General features: G+C 44.7%; 4 protein-coding genes across 4 annotated transcripts in view; 2 read left to right on the top strand and 2 right to left on the bottom strand.

The window, feature by feature from the left end:
- The window catches only part of LOC106743908 (UPF0585 protein C16orf13 homolog A), a 2,720-nt gene extending 801 nt beyond the window's left edge, over window positions 1-1,919 (top strand). The window contains exons 2-3 of the mRNA XM_014618220.1: window positions 747-837; window positions 1,173-1,919. Coding sequence (XP_014473706.1) covers window positions 806-837; window positions 1,173-1,875 — 735 coding nt within the window. The 5' untranslated portion in view covers window positions 747-805 and the 3' untranslated portion in view covers window positions 1,876-1,919. The remainder of the gene's footprint in view (window positions 1-746; window positions 838-1,172) is intronic.
- Window positions 1,920-2,021: 102 nt separating this feature from the next.
- Window positions 2,022-5,433, bottom strand: LOC106743901 (ATPase WRNIP1-like). Its single transcript, XM_014618191.1, has 5 exons — window positions 4,667-5,433; window positions 3,903-4,091; window positions 2,939-3,797; window positions 2,459-2,680; window positions 2,022-2,373 (listed from the first exon to the last, which is right to left on the bottom strand). The coding sequence occupies exons 1-5, from the start codon at window positions 4,964-4,966 to the stop codon at window positions 2,261-2,263; spliced, it is 1,683 nt and encodes a 560-aa protein (XP_014473677.1). The 5' UTR covers window positions 4,967-5,433; the 3' UTR covers window positions 2,022-2,260.
- Window positions 5,434-5,578: 145 nt separating this feature from the next.
- Window positions 5,579-12,748, top strand: LOC106743891 (protein O-mannosyltransferase 1). Its single transcript, XM_014618154.1, has 7 exons — window positions 5,579-5,882; window positions 6,742-6,947; window positions 8,232-8,533; window positions 9,216-9,390; window positions 9,476-10,568; window positions 11,403-11,704; window positions 11,788-12,748. The coding sequence occupies exons 1-7, from the start codon at window positions 5,781-5,783 to the stop codon at window positions 11,972-11,974; spliced, it is 2,367 nt and encodes a 788-aa protein (XP_014473640.1). The 5' UTR covers window positions 5,579-5,780; the 3' UTR covers window positions 11,975-12,748.
- Window positions 12,653-17,070, bottom strand: LOC106743904. Its single transcript, XM_014618205.1, has 4 exons — window positions 15,681-17,070; window positions 14,233-14,610; window positions 13,947-14,126; window positions 12,653-12,996 (listed from the first exon to the last, which is right to left on the bottom strand). The coding sequence occupies exons 1-4, from the start codon at window positions 16,572-16,574 to the stop codon at window positions 12,832-12,834; spliced, it is 1,617 nt and encodes a 538-aa protein (XP_014473691.1). The 5' UTR covers window positions 16,575-17,070; the 3' UTR covers window positions 12,653-12,831.
- Window positions 17,071-17,253: the final 183 nt, after the last annotated feature.

The following is a 17,253-nucleotide window of genomic DNA, read 5'->3' as shown; positions in this document are numbered from 1 at the left end:
AGAGAGAGAGAGAGAGAGAGAGAGAGAGAGAGAGAGAGAGAGAGAGAGAGCAGGAGAATTAAAATAAATCTAATATTAATTTAATGATACATTTATTGACTAACATGATAATTTATGACAAAGTTACGTGTACATTTGTGAAAAGGTACTTGACTTTATACGTAAGAACACAGTACATATACAATATATACGTACATATACACAGCACACACACAATATAGATATATATATATATTGTATATGCATTATGTTCCTATGTATATTATATAAAGTGAAGTCTGACAGGAGCATTAAAATAATTTGATTTCCTTAGACTGATCGACGCTATGTTAAGATGGTTAGCTCCTTTACAATAAAATACAGCCACCTGAAAACGGAGAAACTAAGAATTAAATGTGAATATGTTACAGTGGGGAAAACAATGGGAATTAAAATGTACTCGCTACCTTTACGCACGGATGTACACACACGTAACTTTATCTATGTAATAAATTATCATGTCAGTCAATAAACATAATGACGTTGAATGTGTCATTAAATCGCAATGCTCGACTTATTTTTTATTCACGACAATCCGTTCTCCAACAGATTTAATCATCTTATTTCTCTCATTCTCCAGCTTGTAATATACAAAGAAAAATATATTTACACACACACACACACACACACACACACACACACATATATATATATATATATATATATTTATATTTATATTGAGGAAGTATATAATTCACGTTTTTCAGGGCATACGATTCCTTACTACGAATGCAAATAGTAGTCTCACGGCTGACATGACGTAAAAATGAATATCATTCATTACGCTGCTAATCACAGGTGAGAGACTCGCACAACCTTCGACACTACGAGTACTTCGCCGAACGTAACGAATCGTTTAATTTCAAAGTGGTATTTTTACGTCACATCTTGCGAAAGACAAAAATAGTACGAAACAAAATTGGAAAATTAACGTGACGCGAGATAGAATCGTGCGGAATAGAGCTTTAACAAACCACGGAAACTCGCGTCAAGCCACACTTTGCAGATGTACAGTCGATGTTCGAATTTCGTACATGTTGAATTTTCCGAACGCGACCTTACACGCGACATCACGGGTATCGTCCGCGATTTTTTCTCTTCAAAAATAAGTAAAGCTGTAAAATGTCTTCAAGGTCGCACACCATGGCTGTCGAAAAGCTCGTTTATCCTGCGGCGGAACGCAATAAGAATCCGATACTGTCGGTGCTGAAACGCTACATCCAGCCTGGCGCCGATCAGACACTCCTGGAGATATCCTCCGGCTCGGGGCAACACGTGGCGCATTTCGCGCCGCACTTCCCGCAGGTCACATTTTACCCGTCCGAGTACGACCCGTATCTGCTTGGGAGCATTGCTGCGCACGCGAACGGATACTCGAACATAAGGAAACCCGTGCTGATCGACGTCACTACGGACTTCCGGCTGTGGGACAACGGCACCTTCAAGCCGAATAGTTTGGAATACATATACAACGCGAACATGATGCACATCTCGCCGTATCAATGCACCATCGGCCTATTTAAGAACGCCGGTCAATTGTTGAAGCGTCACGGACTGTTGATTACATACGGGCCGTACGCCTGCGACAGTGTGATCTACCCGGAGAGCAATGTGAAATTTCACAATTCCCTGAGATCGCAGAATCCCAGCTGGGGTTTGCGCGATATAAGCGATCTGAAGCGGTTGGCCGAGAAAAGCGATATCAAACTGACGGAGGTCGTGGATATGCCCGCTAATAACAAGACGATTGTTTGGAGAAAAGATGGAAGAGCTGACAGAACAGGCGAGCACGTGTCTCCGATTGGCAGAACAGCTGGTGAAACTGCCAAGACTTAGGTTACACGCGCGAACGATGTTGTTATCGTTAAGTTTACGTGTAGACTGCTTTTTATGCAGAACCGAAGGTATCGAAGTGACGTTTCTAACTGCGCGAATAGTCGCAGCTGGACATGCTTCGTAGTATTTCTCTAGCTTACTACACGTGTATTCTATACTATATATTTAAAAACATCACTCCTATACGATTTACATTACAATTTATTATTAATATAATTGCTTCAAGTCTTAGTCCTTGAGATCTGTTCTTAAATGAGACTCATAAAGCAGAATGTATTTTATCGCGCGACGACGCAACATCGCGTAATTCATCTTGGTGATCGAGCAACCAGGCGATTATTGTTACACAAGTAGAAATGCAAGTGGATCGATCGCACCTATATCTTCACATCGAGTTGTTCCCATCGTCCCCGAAAAAATCCAGGTCTTCTAGTCCCTCTGGCAAGTAATTCAATCCGGAATCCTCCCGATGCTTCATGTTGTACCCCTTACCGTATCCTGAAAAGGAATAACTCGGCTTACCTCGTCGCCTAATCTAGAAGAGAATAAGAAAGAGAAGGAGAAATGTAGATAAAATATCCACCAAGATCTTTCATGAGCCTCGTGGGGGCGTTTCTCAAGTGGAAGGGCACCCCCGGTTGCGGACCCTTGTGCTCGGCTACCGCTCGTTGCGCGGCCCTAAGCGCGTCCTCCATCAGTCTGGACTTCGGGGCTCTCGCCAGATACGTCGTGCATTGCGCCAGAAGCACGTCGCATTCGGGCATACCGATCATCTTGCAGCCGTGCATCGTGTGCGTCGCGATTCCTGCAAACAGTCTCGTTCACATCACACACGCATCGTTCGAACAAGTTTCATACGTATGTAAAAATCAATGCACAAGCGCTCATCAATAATTTATACGTCCTATGTAAATCCGTCGCGTACACATCATATTACACATCCTTAGTATTAAGATATACTTCATGATCAAACTGTTAAAAAGGGTACTAGAAGAAACAAATAAACTACTACTTTATACAGTTACAATTCTTACAATACGATAAAAATCAACAAGTTGCTAACCCAGAGCCTTCGGGTCGGCCAAGCCGACATCCTCACTAGCCATCCTCAGCAATCTGCGCGCGATATACACCGGATCCTCGCCGCCGGCAATCATCCTGGTCAGCCAGTACATCGAGGCGTTCTCGTCGCTGGCTCTGACCGACTTGTGCAATGCGGAGATCATGTCGTAGTGCTGGTCGCCCTTCTTGTCGTACAGCATGTGAGTTTTCTTCAGATTCTCCTCGACGTCGCTCAGCGTTATCACCGGGACAGCCGGCGAATCGTCCTCTTCGTACTTCGGTACTTTGGACTGCACCGCCATTTCCAGGCCTCCCAACGCTATGCGAGCGTCACCGTCGCAAGTGCCGGCCAGCCATTCAATCGTCGGCTCGTCCACGATGAATCTCGTGTCGCAGGATGGCTCTCCCTCGACTCTGCTTCCCTCCGCCGACGTGCTGCCCTCCTCCTCGTCTCCCTCGTTCTTCCGCGACAGGAGAACCACGCCGTTCAGCGAGAGCACCGCGCGCCTCAGGATTGACACCAGATTCGCGATGGACAATTTGTGCAAAACGACCACCCTACACCGGCTCAGTAACGCGGAGTTCAGGCTGAACGAGGGGTTTTCCGTCGTGGCGCCGATCAGAGTGATGACGCCCGACTCGACGTGCGGCAGGAACACGTCCTGCTGCGTCTTGTTGAACCTATGTATCTCGTCCATGAACACTATCGTGCGCTGCCCGTACTTGGAGTGATTACCGGCGATGCCGATGACTTCCTTCACTTCTTGGACGCCGGCCATCGCAGCGGACAGTTTAACGTAGCGCAGCTTATGGCCGACATCGTTCTTGCATCTGTGCGCAATAACATTAGCTAAGGACGTCTGAAAAAGAAAAAAGGTAAGTGAATAAAATATACGTGTGTATTTTTGAATATAGAGATTAGGGAGATTAGGATTAGAAGTAGGAATTCTGTGTAATATAAATACTTTGCCGCAACCAGGTGGACCCCAAAGAATCATGTTGGGTATCTCCCCCTTTTGCAAGAGCTCTGACAGCATAGTGCGAGGCCCGAGGATATGTTTCTGGCCGACGAAGCTCAAAAGCGATGTGGGCCTCATCTGTTCTGCGAGAGGTATACATTCGCTCCCACGTAATTTCTTATTCTCATTGTGCGTCTGTGAACAAATACTTATCAGTATCTTATAAAATATGACAAAACAATTATATAATATACAAGAGAGAATGGAGATATTTTGCTTGAAATACTCTGTCAACTGACCTCATTTCATTGATATACACGGTTTTCATTTTAATTCAGTAAATTTCATATCTAATATTTCAACATTTCTATTATTTTTCAGAATTATGCTTTAATTTTCACTATGTTTCACAGCATCACATTGAATCTCACGATGAAAATTGATTTATTCTGAAATATTATTATATATTTCAGAATTACTTTCATCTCACTGTTCATCAAATCCATAGTATATTAATATTCGAATATAAGGAAAGTTAAAGTATACCGTTGAAATTTACTGAACTTCGTTGAAAACTGCGTACATTGACAGAATGATAATGAAACGAGGTCAATTGAGAGGGAATTTCAGTAAGATTTTCAGCGTAATATTTACATCAGTGTTATTATTCAATTCTACTGATCAATAAAACAAACAGTTACACCTAAGCAAAGTATACAATATACACTTATATTTAATTCTACCAATAAGAAAAAAACATAAACAGTTACACTCTTCGGCGACACAACATCTCTAACATCCTTAACGTCCTCCACGTCCCTCTGGATACCCTGAGAGGAGAAATGCTCCAGAGAATTCTTCCTCTTCCCAACCACCAAATTGCTCTTCCTCGCGCTCGCTGCTTTTAATTTGCTCTTCTTAGCGACTGGACTCGAGTCCTTCAGCAAGACCGTGCTCTCGTCTGCCGCGGACTCGTGCAGGAACAAGCATTTGTTGGTGTGGGACTCGATGACGGAGAAAGCGAACTCCTTGCCGCATATCGGACACGACTCCTTCTTGTCACCGTCCATCTCGTTTCCAATCGGTAATTCGCACACACGCACGACGTACGATACCGAATCTCTTTTCCTCACTCGAACGTCATTGGCAGCCGAAGGGATTATCGAGAGAACGTCGGACGCGATTTGAAAAAAATAACCGACGACGAAGAACGAAACAGTCGAGGAAGCGACACGGCGCGCGCGGACTTCGGACTGCGCAACAAGTGTATCTCGACTCGGCAGGATCGCGCGCGCAGATGCGCGCTGCCAGCCGCGAGGACACTGACGGGGAGAGAGAGATAGAGAGAGAGAGAGACTCGGGGGTACCGTTATATCAAACTCGGCGTGCTAACCTCCTAAGCGGCGGCCGCCGTTCTCTCGTTCGAGAGCGCGATTCAGCCACGCGCGCGTAACCTTTGGCCCTCCGCATCTGACGAATCGCGCCGCGCGATTTTTAATCATCGAGCAGTCCCCGACAGAGTGAGATCGGCTGGCGGCAGTCGCTCAGGAGAGAACGTCCCGCGTGGTCTCCGAGGATTTCCGCGAGCGGGACGCGCGCCGCCGCGTGTCGAACGGCCGGAACGACGAGAGCGGACGCGCTGACGTGGGACACTTGCATTGAAAGATCGCACGCGGGTTTCCTCCCTTTGAAGTTCAAAGGGAACACGCCGCCGAGGGTGTCGCGAAAAACGCGCGGGGAGAGACGGACGAGCGAGGAATCGCGTCGGAACGCGCAGCCGACGGAGCGTCATCTTGTTCGCCCAGTGTTCGGCGCAAACCGACGAAATCAGGGCTGCACTGCGTGTCCTTAGGGATAGATTTCTCGTCCTCGCACGGCGACGGAATGGAAACGCGCCGCAGACGAGCCAGGCCGCAGGCTGACGGCAAGCTTAATGCAGAATGCGACGCCGACGCGGATCGGTCAAGGATCATTCCACGGGACGAGGTATATATAAATCGTGGGCGTCGTTCGCGTCGTCTCCGGGGACTCGGAAGTGCGGGTAACTCGCGGGCGAAAGAGGGATTTTTTCGCGTCGCTGAAAATGGAAGAGAGCTGCCGAAACGTCCGACGTTCGTGCGCACACTTTTCCCACGAGATTCACACGGTTGTTGTGCGAACATTTGTGCGCCTGAGACTGTGCGCTGCGGGTCTCGCTCGATCCTTCGCTTCGCGCTGTAATTTCACGTCGAGCGATCCCTTTCTCTCGTTTGCGTCCCGTTTGCAGGAGAGAAAATTATGCAGCGGCAGCTTCGTCAGCACTTTTGAACCGGTCGAAATTAGAAGCGACGCACCCGCGAATTTTTAAATTTTCGAATTCGACGCAGCAACATCTGGTTAAACTCCGCGAGCGCGGGTAGATAACGGCGTCTTTCGGCCGACTTCAGGTCGTTTTCGCTGTTTTTTTTCTTTTTTTATTTTGGCATACTATACTAAAAAGATATTTAGTGGAATAAATCTGTATCTTTCTGAAATGTGTGTGCGCACGTGAGGTTTCCTGTTTTATTTGTACAAAGGGAAAATTAATCCTCTCGGATCTATCCAAGACGAAGTCGACAAAATGCGGCATTTCTATGTCGCATAAGACATATGTAGAAAATTGTGTCCTAGTTAATTTCATCTAAACTGGCAAGGTCATACCTCTCGAAAAAAATTCGCGTATCTTATCGATTTTTTTCTTTTTTAGATAATCTACTCCAAAATCAATTATCTGATTTGACCGTGACATACATTTTGCTATGTTAATTTTTGTAAACAGTATATCAAAATATATAAAATACTTCTTATAATATTAATTTTATCACAGGGGGACGGAGAAGCTGCTTCGGACACCTCGATAGAAAGTAACAAAGCAAATCAGCCGAATTCCATCGAGCCGAAGAAGCTTTTAACGAAAGATGCAATTCGTGCTCGGATCAGGATCAGTCTGGAGATCGATTTGATAGCGGCGGTTTTATTAATCACAGGCATTTTCACTCGCCTTTATCGTCTGGAGGAGCCACGCAGTATAGTGTAAGTATATGCGCAATTTTGTTCGATATAACGCACATCCTACTGATAAAAAATATAAGGCGGTGGTCCATAAATTAATTAACACTTGGTAGGTGATATAAAGATATTACAAAGATATCACTGCCGATGTACGTTGCGATTTTATTATCTTCCGTAAAAAGTAATTATATAATTCGTTCGTTAATTTATTGTGATTGTATTGAACGTTTATATAACGATAAACTATATGATTAATATAAGTACTCAATTATTTAAATAATTATACTATTCCTATCAGGATATCCTACCGATAAAAAATATAAGGCCGTGATCCAATTGATTAACGCTTGATAGGTGATATGAAGATATTACAAAGATATCAGTGCCAATGTATATCGTGATTTTATTATCTTCCGTAAAAAGTAATTATGCAATTCGTTCGTTAATTTATCGTGATGCGATTACATTGAACGTTTATATAACGATAAACTATATGATTAATATAAGTACTCAATTATTTAAATAATTATACTATTTCTATCAGAATGTCCGATAATTTTTGTATATAAATAGAACTGGCTGAACAGGAAAGTTCTCTACTTCTTTGCAATTACGCAAAATTTCGAATTATTAATTAAAGAAACCTCCATACATGGCCATTTTTAATAATTAATGTAAATAAACTAATATAAATTCAATAATATAAATAAAATAACATAAATTAACCCTTAAATGCATAGTGTTGCAAATTTGCAACATATTTTTCCTCTTTGTCGAGATCAAAGGCACACCTAAACGTGGAAGACCAAATTCTTCCTTAGAACGAAATATACAATCCAAAAGGCACAAAGGCAATGCTCAACATATGCCTCAGATTTTTTTTAATATTTTTCTCATTTTCTGGGATTATCTATGAATCTAAAAAAAAATAATTCAGTAATAAAAAAAATTCATGCATTTAAGGGTTAATATAATAATATAATATAAATTAACTCGGAATTTTGCGTGCAAAATGGTAGAAGACTTTTCGCTTGATTTAACCTGTTCTACCTGTATACACAAGCGGTGTTCTAAAAATGACCGGATATCCTGTATATATGATTATATAATTATTGTATAATTTTATTATATATGATTAATATAATTATATATGATTACTATCGGTAAAAATTTATAATTAACCCTAATCATGTACTCATGGATCAAATTGACCCAAGCACAAAATTAAGATTCTATAGTCGTTAAATCTTGTATCGTTGCACACGTCTATTATTCGTCGATTCATCGTGAATGAACCGCTTACAGCTTCGACGAGCTACATTACGGCAGGTACGTCGGATTGTACATGAAAAGGACCTTCTTCTTCGACTCCCACCCGCCGCTAGGGAAACAACTGGTTTCCGCGGCGGCGTACCTCGCGGGCTTCGACGGGCAATTCAAGTTCGACAGGATCGGCAGTCCTTACGACGAGGCGGTCCCTTTGTACGCGTTGCGCCTGATACCGGCGATATGCGGCAGTCTGTTGATCCCCACGGGATATCACCTCGTTCTGGAACTGGGCCTGAGACAATGGGCGGCGGCGATCGGCGGGATCTTACTGTTACTTGGTAATTTCCTCTCTCGGATTAGAAAGTGCATTGCACAAGTGCATCGAACAAGAGTTCGAGCTACTGTAACATACCGTCCTCATCATCTTTTAATTAGAAGCATAACGTCAATACGAGATACGAGAAACGTAGAAACGCGAAGGTGGGTGTACGCTGAGCGAACGAGCAACGAACGAACGGCAAATGTGTGGTACATTCGCGTCTAAACGCGCACGAATTCTCCTTGGTGAAGCATCTTGTCGAGCGAATCAGCCCGAAACTATTCGGCTGCGTTATGGCGTCTGATTTTCCAGCTTCCCGTGCGTTCATCAGCTCATACAGAACAATTAATTTCTCATTAACTATTGCGAATTTTACAAAATGGTACATAACTTTCCTATTCAGTTTGACCTGTTCTACCTGCATACGAGCGCTCAGTTTAAACTTTCTGGAGACTCTACGTACATATGCTACCTCGGATCCACCAAGCAACGAATATTTCCTCCCACCCCTGAAGCTTTACTCCTGCGCGTCCGCTACTTTGCGCTCCGTCCGTGAGATATTCTCACGTCCATGATCCTGAAGATGATTAGTTGTTTGTTATTTTAGAAATAAGCCGAGTCGTTGCTTCGTGACAATCTCGTCCACGCGACCCTGTAACGCACGTATTGTGTTTCACTGATCACACATATTGCCATTTTAGACAACGCATTGTTGACACAGTCGAGGTTCGTCCTGATGGAAAGTATCTTAATGGAATTCTCGCTGCTTGGTTTGCTGTGTATCTTGAAGTTTCGCAAAGTCATGGACCGGCCGACGTCCGCGTCCTGGTGGATATGGTTGACGTTGGGCGTTATGAATTTAACGTGCGCGCTGTGGTATGAACCCGATCCTCTTCTTCGTCGACTCTCTCGTCTCGGCTTAAATCCCCGTTCGTCCGATGACCGCAGTTTCTCTTTGCAGCGTCAAGTACGTCGGATTTTACTCCATGGTCCTCGCGATCTTCCTGATCGTCCGCGACTACTGGTCCCTGCTGCCGAGGAAGTCGCTGTCGGACACGATCCTGTGGGGTCACCTGCTGCTAAGGCTCGCCGTGCTGATCATCGTTACGTTCACCGTGTACCTGAGCATATTCTACGTGCACCTGGCGATACTCTCCAAGGCGGGGCCGCACGACTCGGTGATGACCAGCGCGTTTCAAGCGAGTCTGGAGGGAGGACTCGCCAGTATCACGAAGGGCCAGCCTCTGGAGGTGACGCACGGCTCGCAGATCACCCTCAGACACACGTACGGCAGGGCGTGCTGGCTGCACAGCCACGGCCACATGTACCCGCTGCGCTATCCCGACGGCCGTGGCAGTTCCCATCAGCAGCAGGTCACGTGTTACTCATTCAAGGACGTCAACAACTGGTGGATCGTCAAGAAGCCGGACCGGGACGATCTTGTGGTGACGAAACCGAGCGAGCCGATCCGCCACGGTGACGTGATACAGCTGGTGCACGGGATCACGAGTAGGGCGCTCAACTCCCACGACGTGGCGGCGCCGATGACGCCGCAGAGTCAGGAGGTGTCCTGCTACATCGACTACAACGTGTCGATGCCGGCGCAGAACCTCTGGCGCGTGGAGGTCGTGAACCGGGAGCAGTCCGGCGACGCGTGGCACGCCATTCAGAGCCAGGTCAGGCTGATACATATGCACACGAACGCGGAGTTCGCGCTCAAGTTCAGCGGCAGGCAACTGCCCGACTGGGGCTTCAACCAGCACGAGGTGGTCGCGGACCGCCTGGCGGATCAGACCAACTCCATCTGGAATGTCGAGGAGCACCGATACACCAAGAGCGAGGATCAAAAGCAGCGCGAGCGCGAGCTGATCAGCGCGGAGATGATACCGTTGCAGGTAACCGCGCTGAGCTTCTGGGAAAAGTTCGCGGAGCTGCAGGTCAAGATGCTGTTCAGCGGCCAGGAAGGCCAGAACAGCCACATGTACTCGAGCGGGCCCCTCGAGTGGCCGCTCATGTCCAGAGGAATCGCATATTGGGTGTCCAACGACAGCAATGTGAGTCGACCGATCGACAAGTCGTTTAAAGTACCGCCCTTATTTTGTAACGTTTGACGACAGTGTCATTATGCAGGTGTAACGTATGGCAAAAAAGCTGATAGGAATGGATGAGATATAAGAACAATGATAGAACCAAGGAGGAAAAGAGTGAACATAGAGGAGGGGATAACAAATAGGAAAAGGGATACATGCAGAAACAATGGAAGGATAGATTTCTGTTGCGAGGTACAGTCAGAAGAATGTCAGAATAAGAGGATAACTTGAAAAATTAGATAGTGATAAGGACGAAAAATAGAAAAGAATATGGGATACAAGTTAGATACAATTAAAGGGAATATATTAATTTAGAGAGAGAAAAGGAGTCGAAGAAGAGGAAAGAGCTAATGATATAGATGAGGATAAAAGAGTTGTAAGGAGAAATGATAAATTGTTCGGGAGATTGGTGCAAAAATTATATGGTAGAAAATAAACAAGGGTAAGCAAGGATAAGTGATTAGATGTAAAAGCCTGTGATAGATAAAATAGAAATAATGAGAGAAATATTGTTTGTGTGATATTTAGGTGTTAGATTCTGGAACTAGTCAAATGGTTATAAAGTGTGGATGAATGAATATGGTTAAGATAAAGTTGTAAATCATATCTCTTCTTGGCATTTAAGCTGGCGTAGATATATACATGGCAGAGAAGCTGTGCAACGATGACGAAAATTGTCGTTAAAAGTTACAAAATATACTATATCATATAGTTACAAGTTCGTCGAATATGAAATAACGTTTATATTTAGACTGAGCTGATCGCATTCACATTCGTTCATTTTAATATCGTTTTCAGGCACAAGTGCATCTTTTAGGAAACATCGTGATTTGGTACTCAGGCACAACCTCGGTGATTGCATATTCCGCGCTACTGCTGTTTTATCTGATGAGGAGAAGACGAAAGTGCTACGACATCGCCGAGGAGGAGTGGGAAAAGTTCGTTAACAACGCTTATGTACTCTTAGCCGGATACTTTCTTCACTTCTTGCCATTTCTGTTCGTCGAGCGAACTTTGTTTCTGCATCATTATCTGCCGGCTTTCGTTTTCAAAGTTTTACTAACGGCCGCCATGATCGACCACCTGTATTACTTGACTGGGTACGTCTCCGGGTTACAGTAAACACGCCAGCCTCGATTCAGTGGAAAGTGAGCACAATATAATTTGTCGCTTTCTATTTCAGCGCTCATCGTCCGTGGAGTGGCATCTCGTACACCCTGAGATGCGGCACCTTCGCCTGGGTGCTGTTTGTCATCTACGTGTTCAAGAAATACGCGGTGCTCAGCTATGGGACGTCGGCTCTCAGCGCCAAAGATGTGATAAAACTGAGATGGAAAGATACCTGGGATTTTATTGTACATAAAGCATGAAAGTTCGCCTTACTCCGAGGTGAAACTCGAAAACTCGTTTTTCATAAAGAACAGAAGGAAAATATTTTTAATATAAATATCGTGTATCGCAAACGCGAATGGGATTTACGAATCAACGTGATTTTATAAAGAAATCTAACGAATGTTATTGCGTCTAATGTAGAGAGATATGTTTTTTTATACGAAGCATATTAAGTGCCACAAATAGAGAGTAAATAACATAGCGATAATCACTTGATATCGTGAAAAGTTAAACGTTAATATTTGTATAGACTGACTCTATTTTATAAAATCGTGCATTTATTTAAACTTTGAGCTGTGGAAGTGGCAAATATACTTAGGAAAGAGTACGTTATACATGGCAACTAATGATTTAATGTATATTTTTTGAGATCTTTGTTTAATATCTCTGGCTGGTTAAGATGTATATATTGTAGAGTTTATGCCTATATATATATATATATATATAATTATTTTACACGAATATCATATTTTTCTCGGGCAAAAAGTGATATTATAGGGAAAAAAAATCAAAATATGACAGAACACATGTGCAATATGAGATTTAATAAAGGCATTTAAAACCGTAAAATTCAGGTTCTCTTTTTTTTTTGTACAATAGAAGTCGGTAATCCAGCTAACAAAAAGTAATTTGTACAGAATAAACTCTCTCTCATATAATGAGCAGAACCAATAAGTATATTTGTACAGTCTTTTGGATCTTTCGTTAAACTTCTTATATAGCGAAAGAACAAACGCGATTTGGAGGGTGAAGTAACAATAATACAAGAGATATACAAGAAAGAGCACACTCTTATCACAAATTCAAAATATCGTGTGATTATCTCGACGTTGCATTAATGATACGTAAAAACTATCGATCGAATGAGACCCTCGCGGATCGTGTGTGCGCTGTTACCAACTCCGAACGAGAAGAACACAGAATCACAGGCCATGTTTTGGGTGCAGATTCCTACCGGATACCAGCCGACCTTATTAAATACCACGCCGACTCGATAAACCTGTTTAACAGAGCAACATTTGCGTCTCAAGCGATCGTGTTTATAACTGTGCGATCAATCGAGCATTCAAAAACGAGAAGTAGACGGCGAAAGTTTCATACGTGGTCTCTGATATCTTAGGCTTTCGCGACGCGGAGAAGTACTTGATTTGATTTCGCGAGTTAGAGCCGCGGCCTTCATAGATTTGCTTTCGACGTTTCAGGTCGTTCCTCACCCTGAAAATGCGAACTGAAATGTTCACACGAACACGTCGGGAACAAATTCACGAAGGACTCAAAAGCCAAATCAAGTATTTCAAACGTTCCGTTACAAAAGAGTTTGATAGATGGTTTTTGACCTATAAACGGAATTGAGTGAAAAAAGGTATCAAATGATACCGAGAGGAGTTCAAATATAGCGAATCATGCCGATCTGAAGCTACTAGTCTGAGATATCGGCATCAGAAGCTGTGCATTGGTTAATTATTTTAGTGAAAAATCAGCTACATTCACACTCCTACGTTGGGGAACTCGTTGGTGGTGTTTCCTACTTTAATCTTTCTAAAATAATATCAGCTAAAACGGGTTAAATCATACTATGCCGAACATAGCCGATCCAAGTGTGCCAGCACATTGGACTAATCTATCTCTAATCTCTCGTAACATATCAGCTGAAGAAAATCCTCTGCTTATCTGCGGGTGGATACAATCTCGGCACGAAGTCGTACTTTGTCCATGTTTCAGTAAACAAAATACTCAGGATCGAGTCCAACAGTAGAGTACTGCTGTTAATGCAAGAACAGCCTTGGAACTATCGGATGTTATACACATGTAATGACAAATCTATTACATTTCTTATATTTTGCAATCAGGAGTCTGCAACCTTCAAAATGATGTGTCTCATCAAGATCCGTTTATAGACCAAAAATGAACTAACCGATGGAATCAATCGTACAGGAAATGGCGACAAACCTTGTGCTTCTGGATGTAAACCGGTCGGTTGAAAGTAATCTCCACGAGAGTGCCGAAGTTCGCTTTGGTGGTGAAATGCGTGTACGTCAGGCGCGTGCCGTCGCAGTCCAGCAAGTGGGCGTACAGGATCTCGGTGTACGACGTGTCGGGATCCGGAGCGTGACCCCCCAAATTATTCGACTGCAATGAGAGAAGTGAGTCAGGTGGTACATTGGCAACGGTCTGAACGGTTATAATAAACGACGTATGATCCATATCATCATCATGCGTCGTCGTCGTAGCTCACCATCGCCGCGGCGATTTGCGTGGGAACCTGCACACCAGTCACGCAAATATTTTTATCCACGCTGAACGTGACAGAGCAATCGAGCACATTCGTATTCAGGCAATCCGTCTGCTGCAATATCGATCTGAGGCAGTAATATTTCGTGCCCTCGCGTATGACTCCCTCGATATTCCCGGAGGTGGAACTGCTGACAGGCAGATTCCCGGAGTCCTTGTGCACGTCCACGTCCATCAGCGACGGCGAGGAGCTGCGCACCGTGCTGCTGGGCTCGCCTGTGTACGGGAAGCCGTATTGCCGGGACATACTCCAATTGAAGTAAATGTTATCGCCGATTGATCGCTCCAAGCCGAACGGTCGTTTCCTTTCCGACCCGATTTTCTGGAAGAGCAGATGAATTCAATCAGATACATATGACGATAGTACTAATTCCCTCTTTAAGCTGCGTCTACAATAGATGTAGCAAGCCTTTTTATCGTGACGTATATTTTATATTGTGACGTAATTTCTAGCCAAAAGCGTTTCTAACGCTATCGGACGTTGAAATTCCTAAGGTTTAATATTACAACTTTTGGCAACGCGAGGAACGACATTTTGTTACTTAGAGCAAAAAGCTAAAAGCTTACTATTTATTGGGTGCTTTCCATTTGGTGACACAAGTCGACACAAGCATCATCCTAACTTTGTTACTCATTGAATATGAAGGGAAGACGATGACGTCTGTGATGACTTGTGTCATTGAATGGAAAACAATCTTTGTAGATCCAGATTTAAGCTCGTATTCTGAACTCTCTTTCATCAATAAAAGTGCCTCTAAAGTGCCTAAAAGTGGCAACTTAGGAACCACTTGATTGGCTGAGAAGCCACATTTGAGACACTTTTATCGATAAGAGTTATTGTTTTGAGCACAGAGAAAAAGATTTCTTTAGATTTAATATTATTCCTTTACTTGAAATAAATTTGTCTTTTGGAGTAGAGCAAACAAATGAATATTTAATTCAATAAATATGATTTTTTAGTTTCTCAAACAATGTCTTTGCGTCAAATAACATATTTCTTTTGTATTTTTATCCAAACGTCGCAATGGTTGTCACGAGCAATAAATTATTTGAAAGAAGCAACACTACACGAGAAAAACATTAAAAAACTTCTTTCTGATGGGACAAAAAAATTAATATATAATGAAATAGATGTTTTTAATTAAAAATGAAATATTTTCCCTAAGTAATACCGTTTTTCTTTCTATCAAACAACATAGTTTACTCTAACATACTTGAAACATTTTCATTCAAACAAAATAATATTTGACATTAAATTACGTTGTTTATATGAAATAAATCCAGGTCAAACACGTGTACTAAACCCGAAGAAACCTTTCTCTAAGCAAAAGGCTTACCACACACCTATCATAGATCCGTACTTGGAGTATCTATGAAATCTGTGATACTTACAGATACACTCGTCATATTCGTAGGCTGGTCCTTCGGCGGTTTCGCTCTGCTGTTCGAATTGGTGCAGAAGCCTTCGGGCATGGGAGTCTTGTTGCCGGTGCACAGCAAATTCATCAGTATAGCGAAAGCCTCATCTTGCGTGAGCAGGAGAGACATCCCGGGCCCCTCTGCGAATTCCTGGGGTGTCAGACTCAGGAATCTGATTTTCGAGAGCGCGTCCCCGATGACGGACTTGAGCGACTTGCCGTTGGCCGTGTCGAGAGACTTCCTGGAGCACTCCGCTTTGGCCCATCGCTCCAGCGCGGTGAACAACTCGATCTCCGAGCTGATCTGCAGATTGTCCTGCTCCAATACTGTTACCAGTGTGTTGAGCTCCACGTCCTCCCAGGTGGACTCCTTCAACACCTCGTTAGTTTTTGTGCATATGATCTGCAAACATCTGTCCAACAGTACAGGCTCCTCGAAGAGCTTAGCGAACTCGTACGCTCTGCAGGCCTTCTTCGGCAGGAGATCGGACCACAGATACTGGGTGCACTCCTCCACCAAGCAGGGCAGCATGTATTTCTTGGCACAGTAGCACAGCTCGCAGGCAAGCTCGAAGGAGCCCAGCTCCACGCGATCCGTGTATATGTACTGCAGGAAGGCCTTGAACGCCTCGGGCTGAACATCCCTGATCGGTATCGGATCGCTCTTCTCCGCCATGCCGCCGTAGAACATGGCTTCGAAGACCGGGCTGGACATCGCCAGGAACAGCTTGTGGCCTTTGAGCGTCTGCTGATGCGGCTCCTGGCCGACGATGAAGTTGCAGTCCGACCATTGCCCGGTCTCCAGCAGGTACTGGCCGCGCTCCGAGAGCTTCTGCTTGTTGCTCTGCCAGTCGCATGGCAAGCCCATCTCCGTGCGGTATTTGCACGCGCGTTGTCGCGAACGTAAACACACCGCTTCCAGCTGCGACGTGGCGGCAAGTGACAACACGGACGGACGAGACACGGCGCGCACGGGCGTGCTCGTCGACCCGTCAACTCGCGCGGCCGAGCGTCGGGTATTACGCGGCCCGGCTGACGACGTACGTGGGTACTCTCGCCTATTTTTGCGCGATACCGCGTTTCCGCTATAAATACGCCTCGTGAGGCATAAACGCTGACCAAAAGAGACGAGTACCCGCGGGAGGGGTGGAGAAAAGGAGGAACGGCCGTCACGGGGTATCGGCGACGCGCGGGAAAACCGGCCGCCTACCCTTCGGTCGGACCGCCGTCGTGCGGGCCTTGTTCGGGTATACGCCTCAAGGAGAACGCGCGAGTGACTCGACGGTGATCCTCTTCCTCGTTGCGTCGTCGTTTCCTCTTCGTTGTTCTCTCTCTCTCGCTCGTGGTCGCGTGATTGCGAAATCGCTGGCGGACCGACTGTTGCCTGCACGTCGTCGACGCTCGCGGCAGTACGTTACGCCATCTTATATGTAGGCGCTCGCAACGAAGCCTCCCCTCCACTCCCTTTCGCCGCCCCCTCCACCGGCAATGCGTCTCGCGAGAGAGCGACGCTTTTCGAAGTGGCGTCGACGCGCTTGTTCGCTCGC

Source organism: Dinoponera quadriceps, unplaced genomic scaffold, assembly GCF_001313825.1.
Source record: "Dinoponera quadriceps isolate SergipeBrazil2010 unplaced genomic scaffold, ASM131382v1 scaffold9, whole genome shotgun sequence".
NCBI classification, from domain to species: domain Eukaryota; kingdom Metazoa; phylum Arthropoda; class Insecta; order Hymenoptera; family Formicidae; genus Dinoponera; species Dinoponera quadriceps.
The sequence above is the reverse complement of the archived record's forward strand: the minus strand, read 5'-3'. Positions and strand labels throughout refer to the sequence as shown.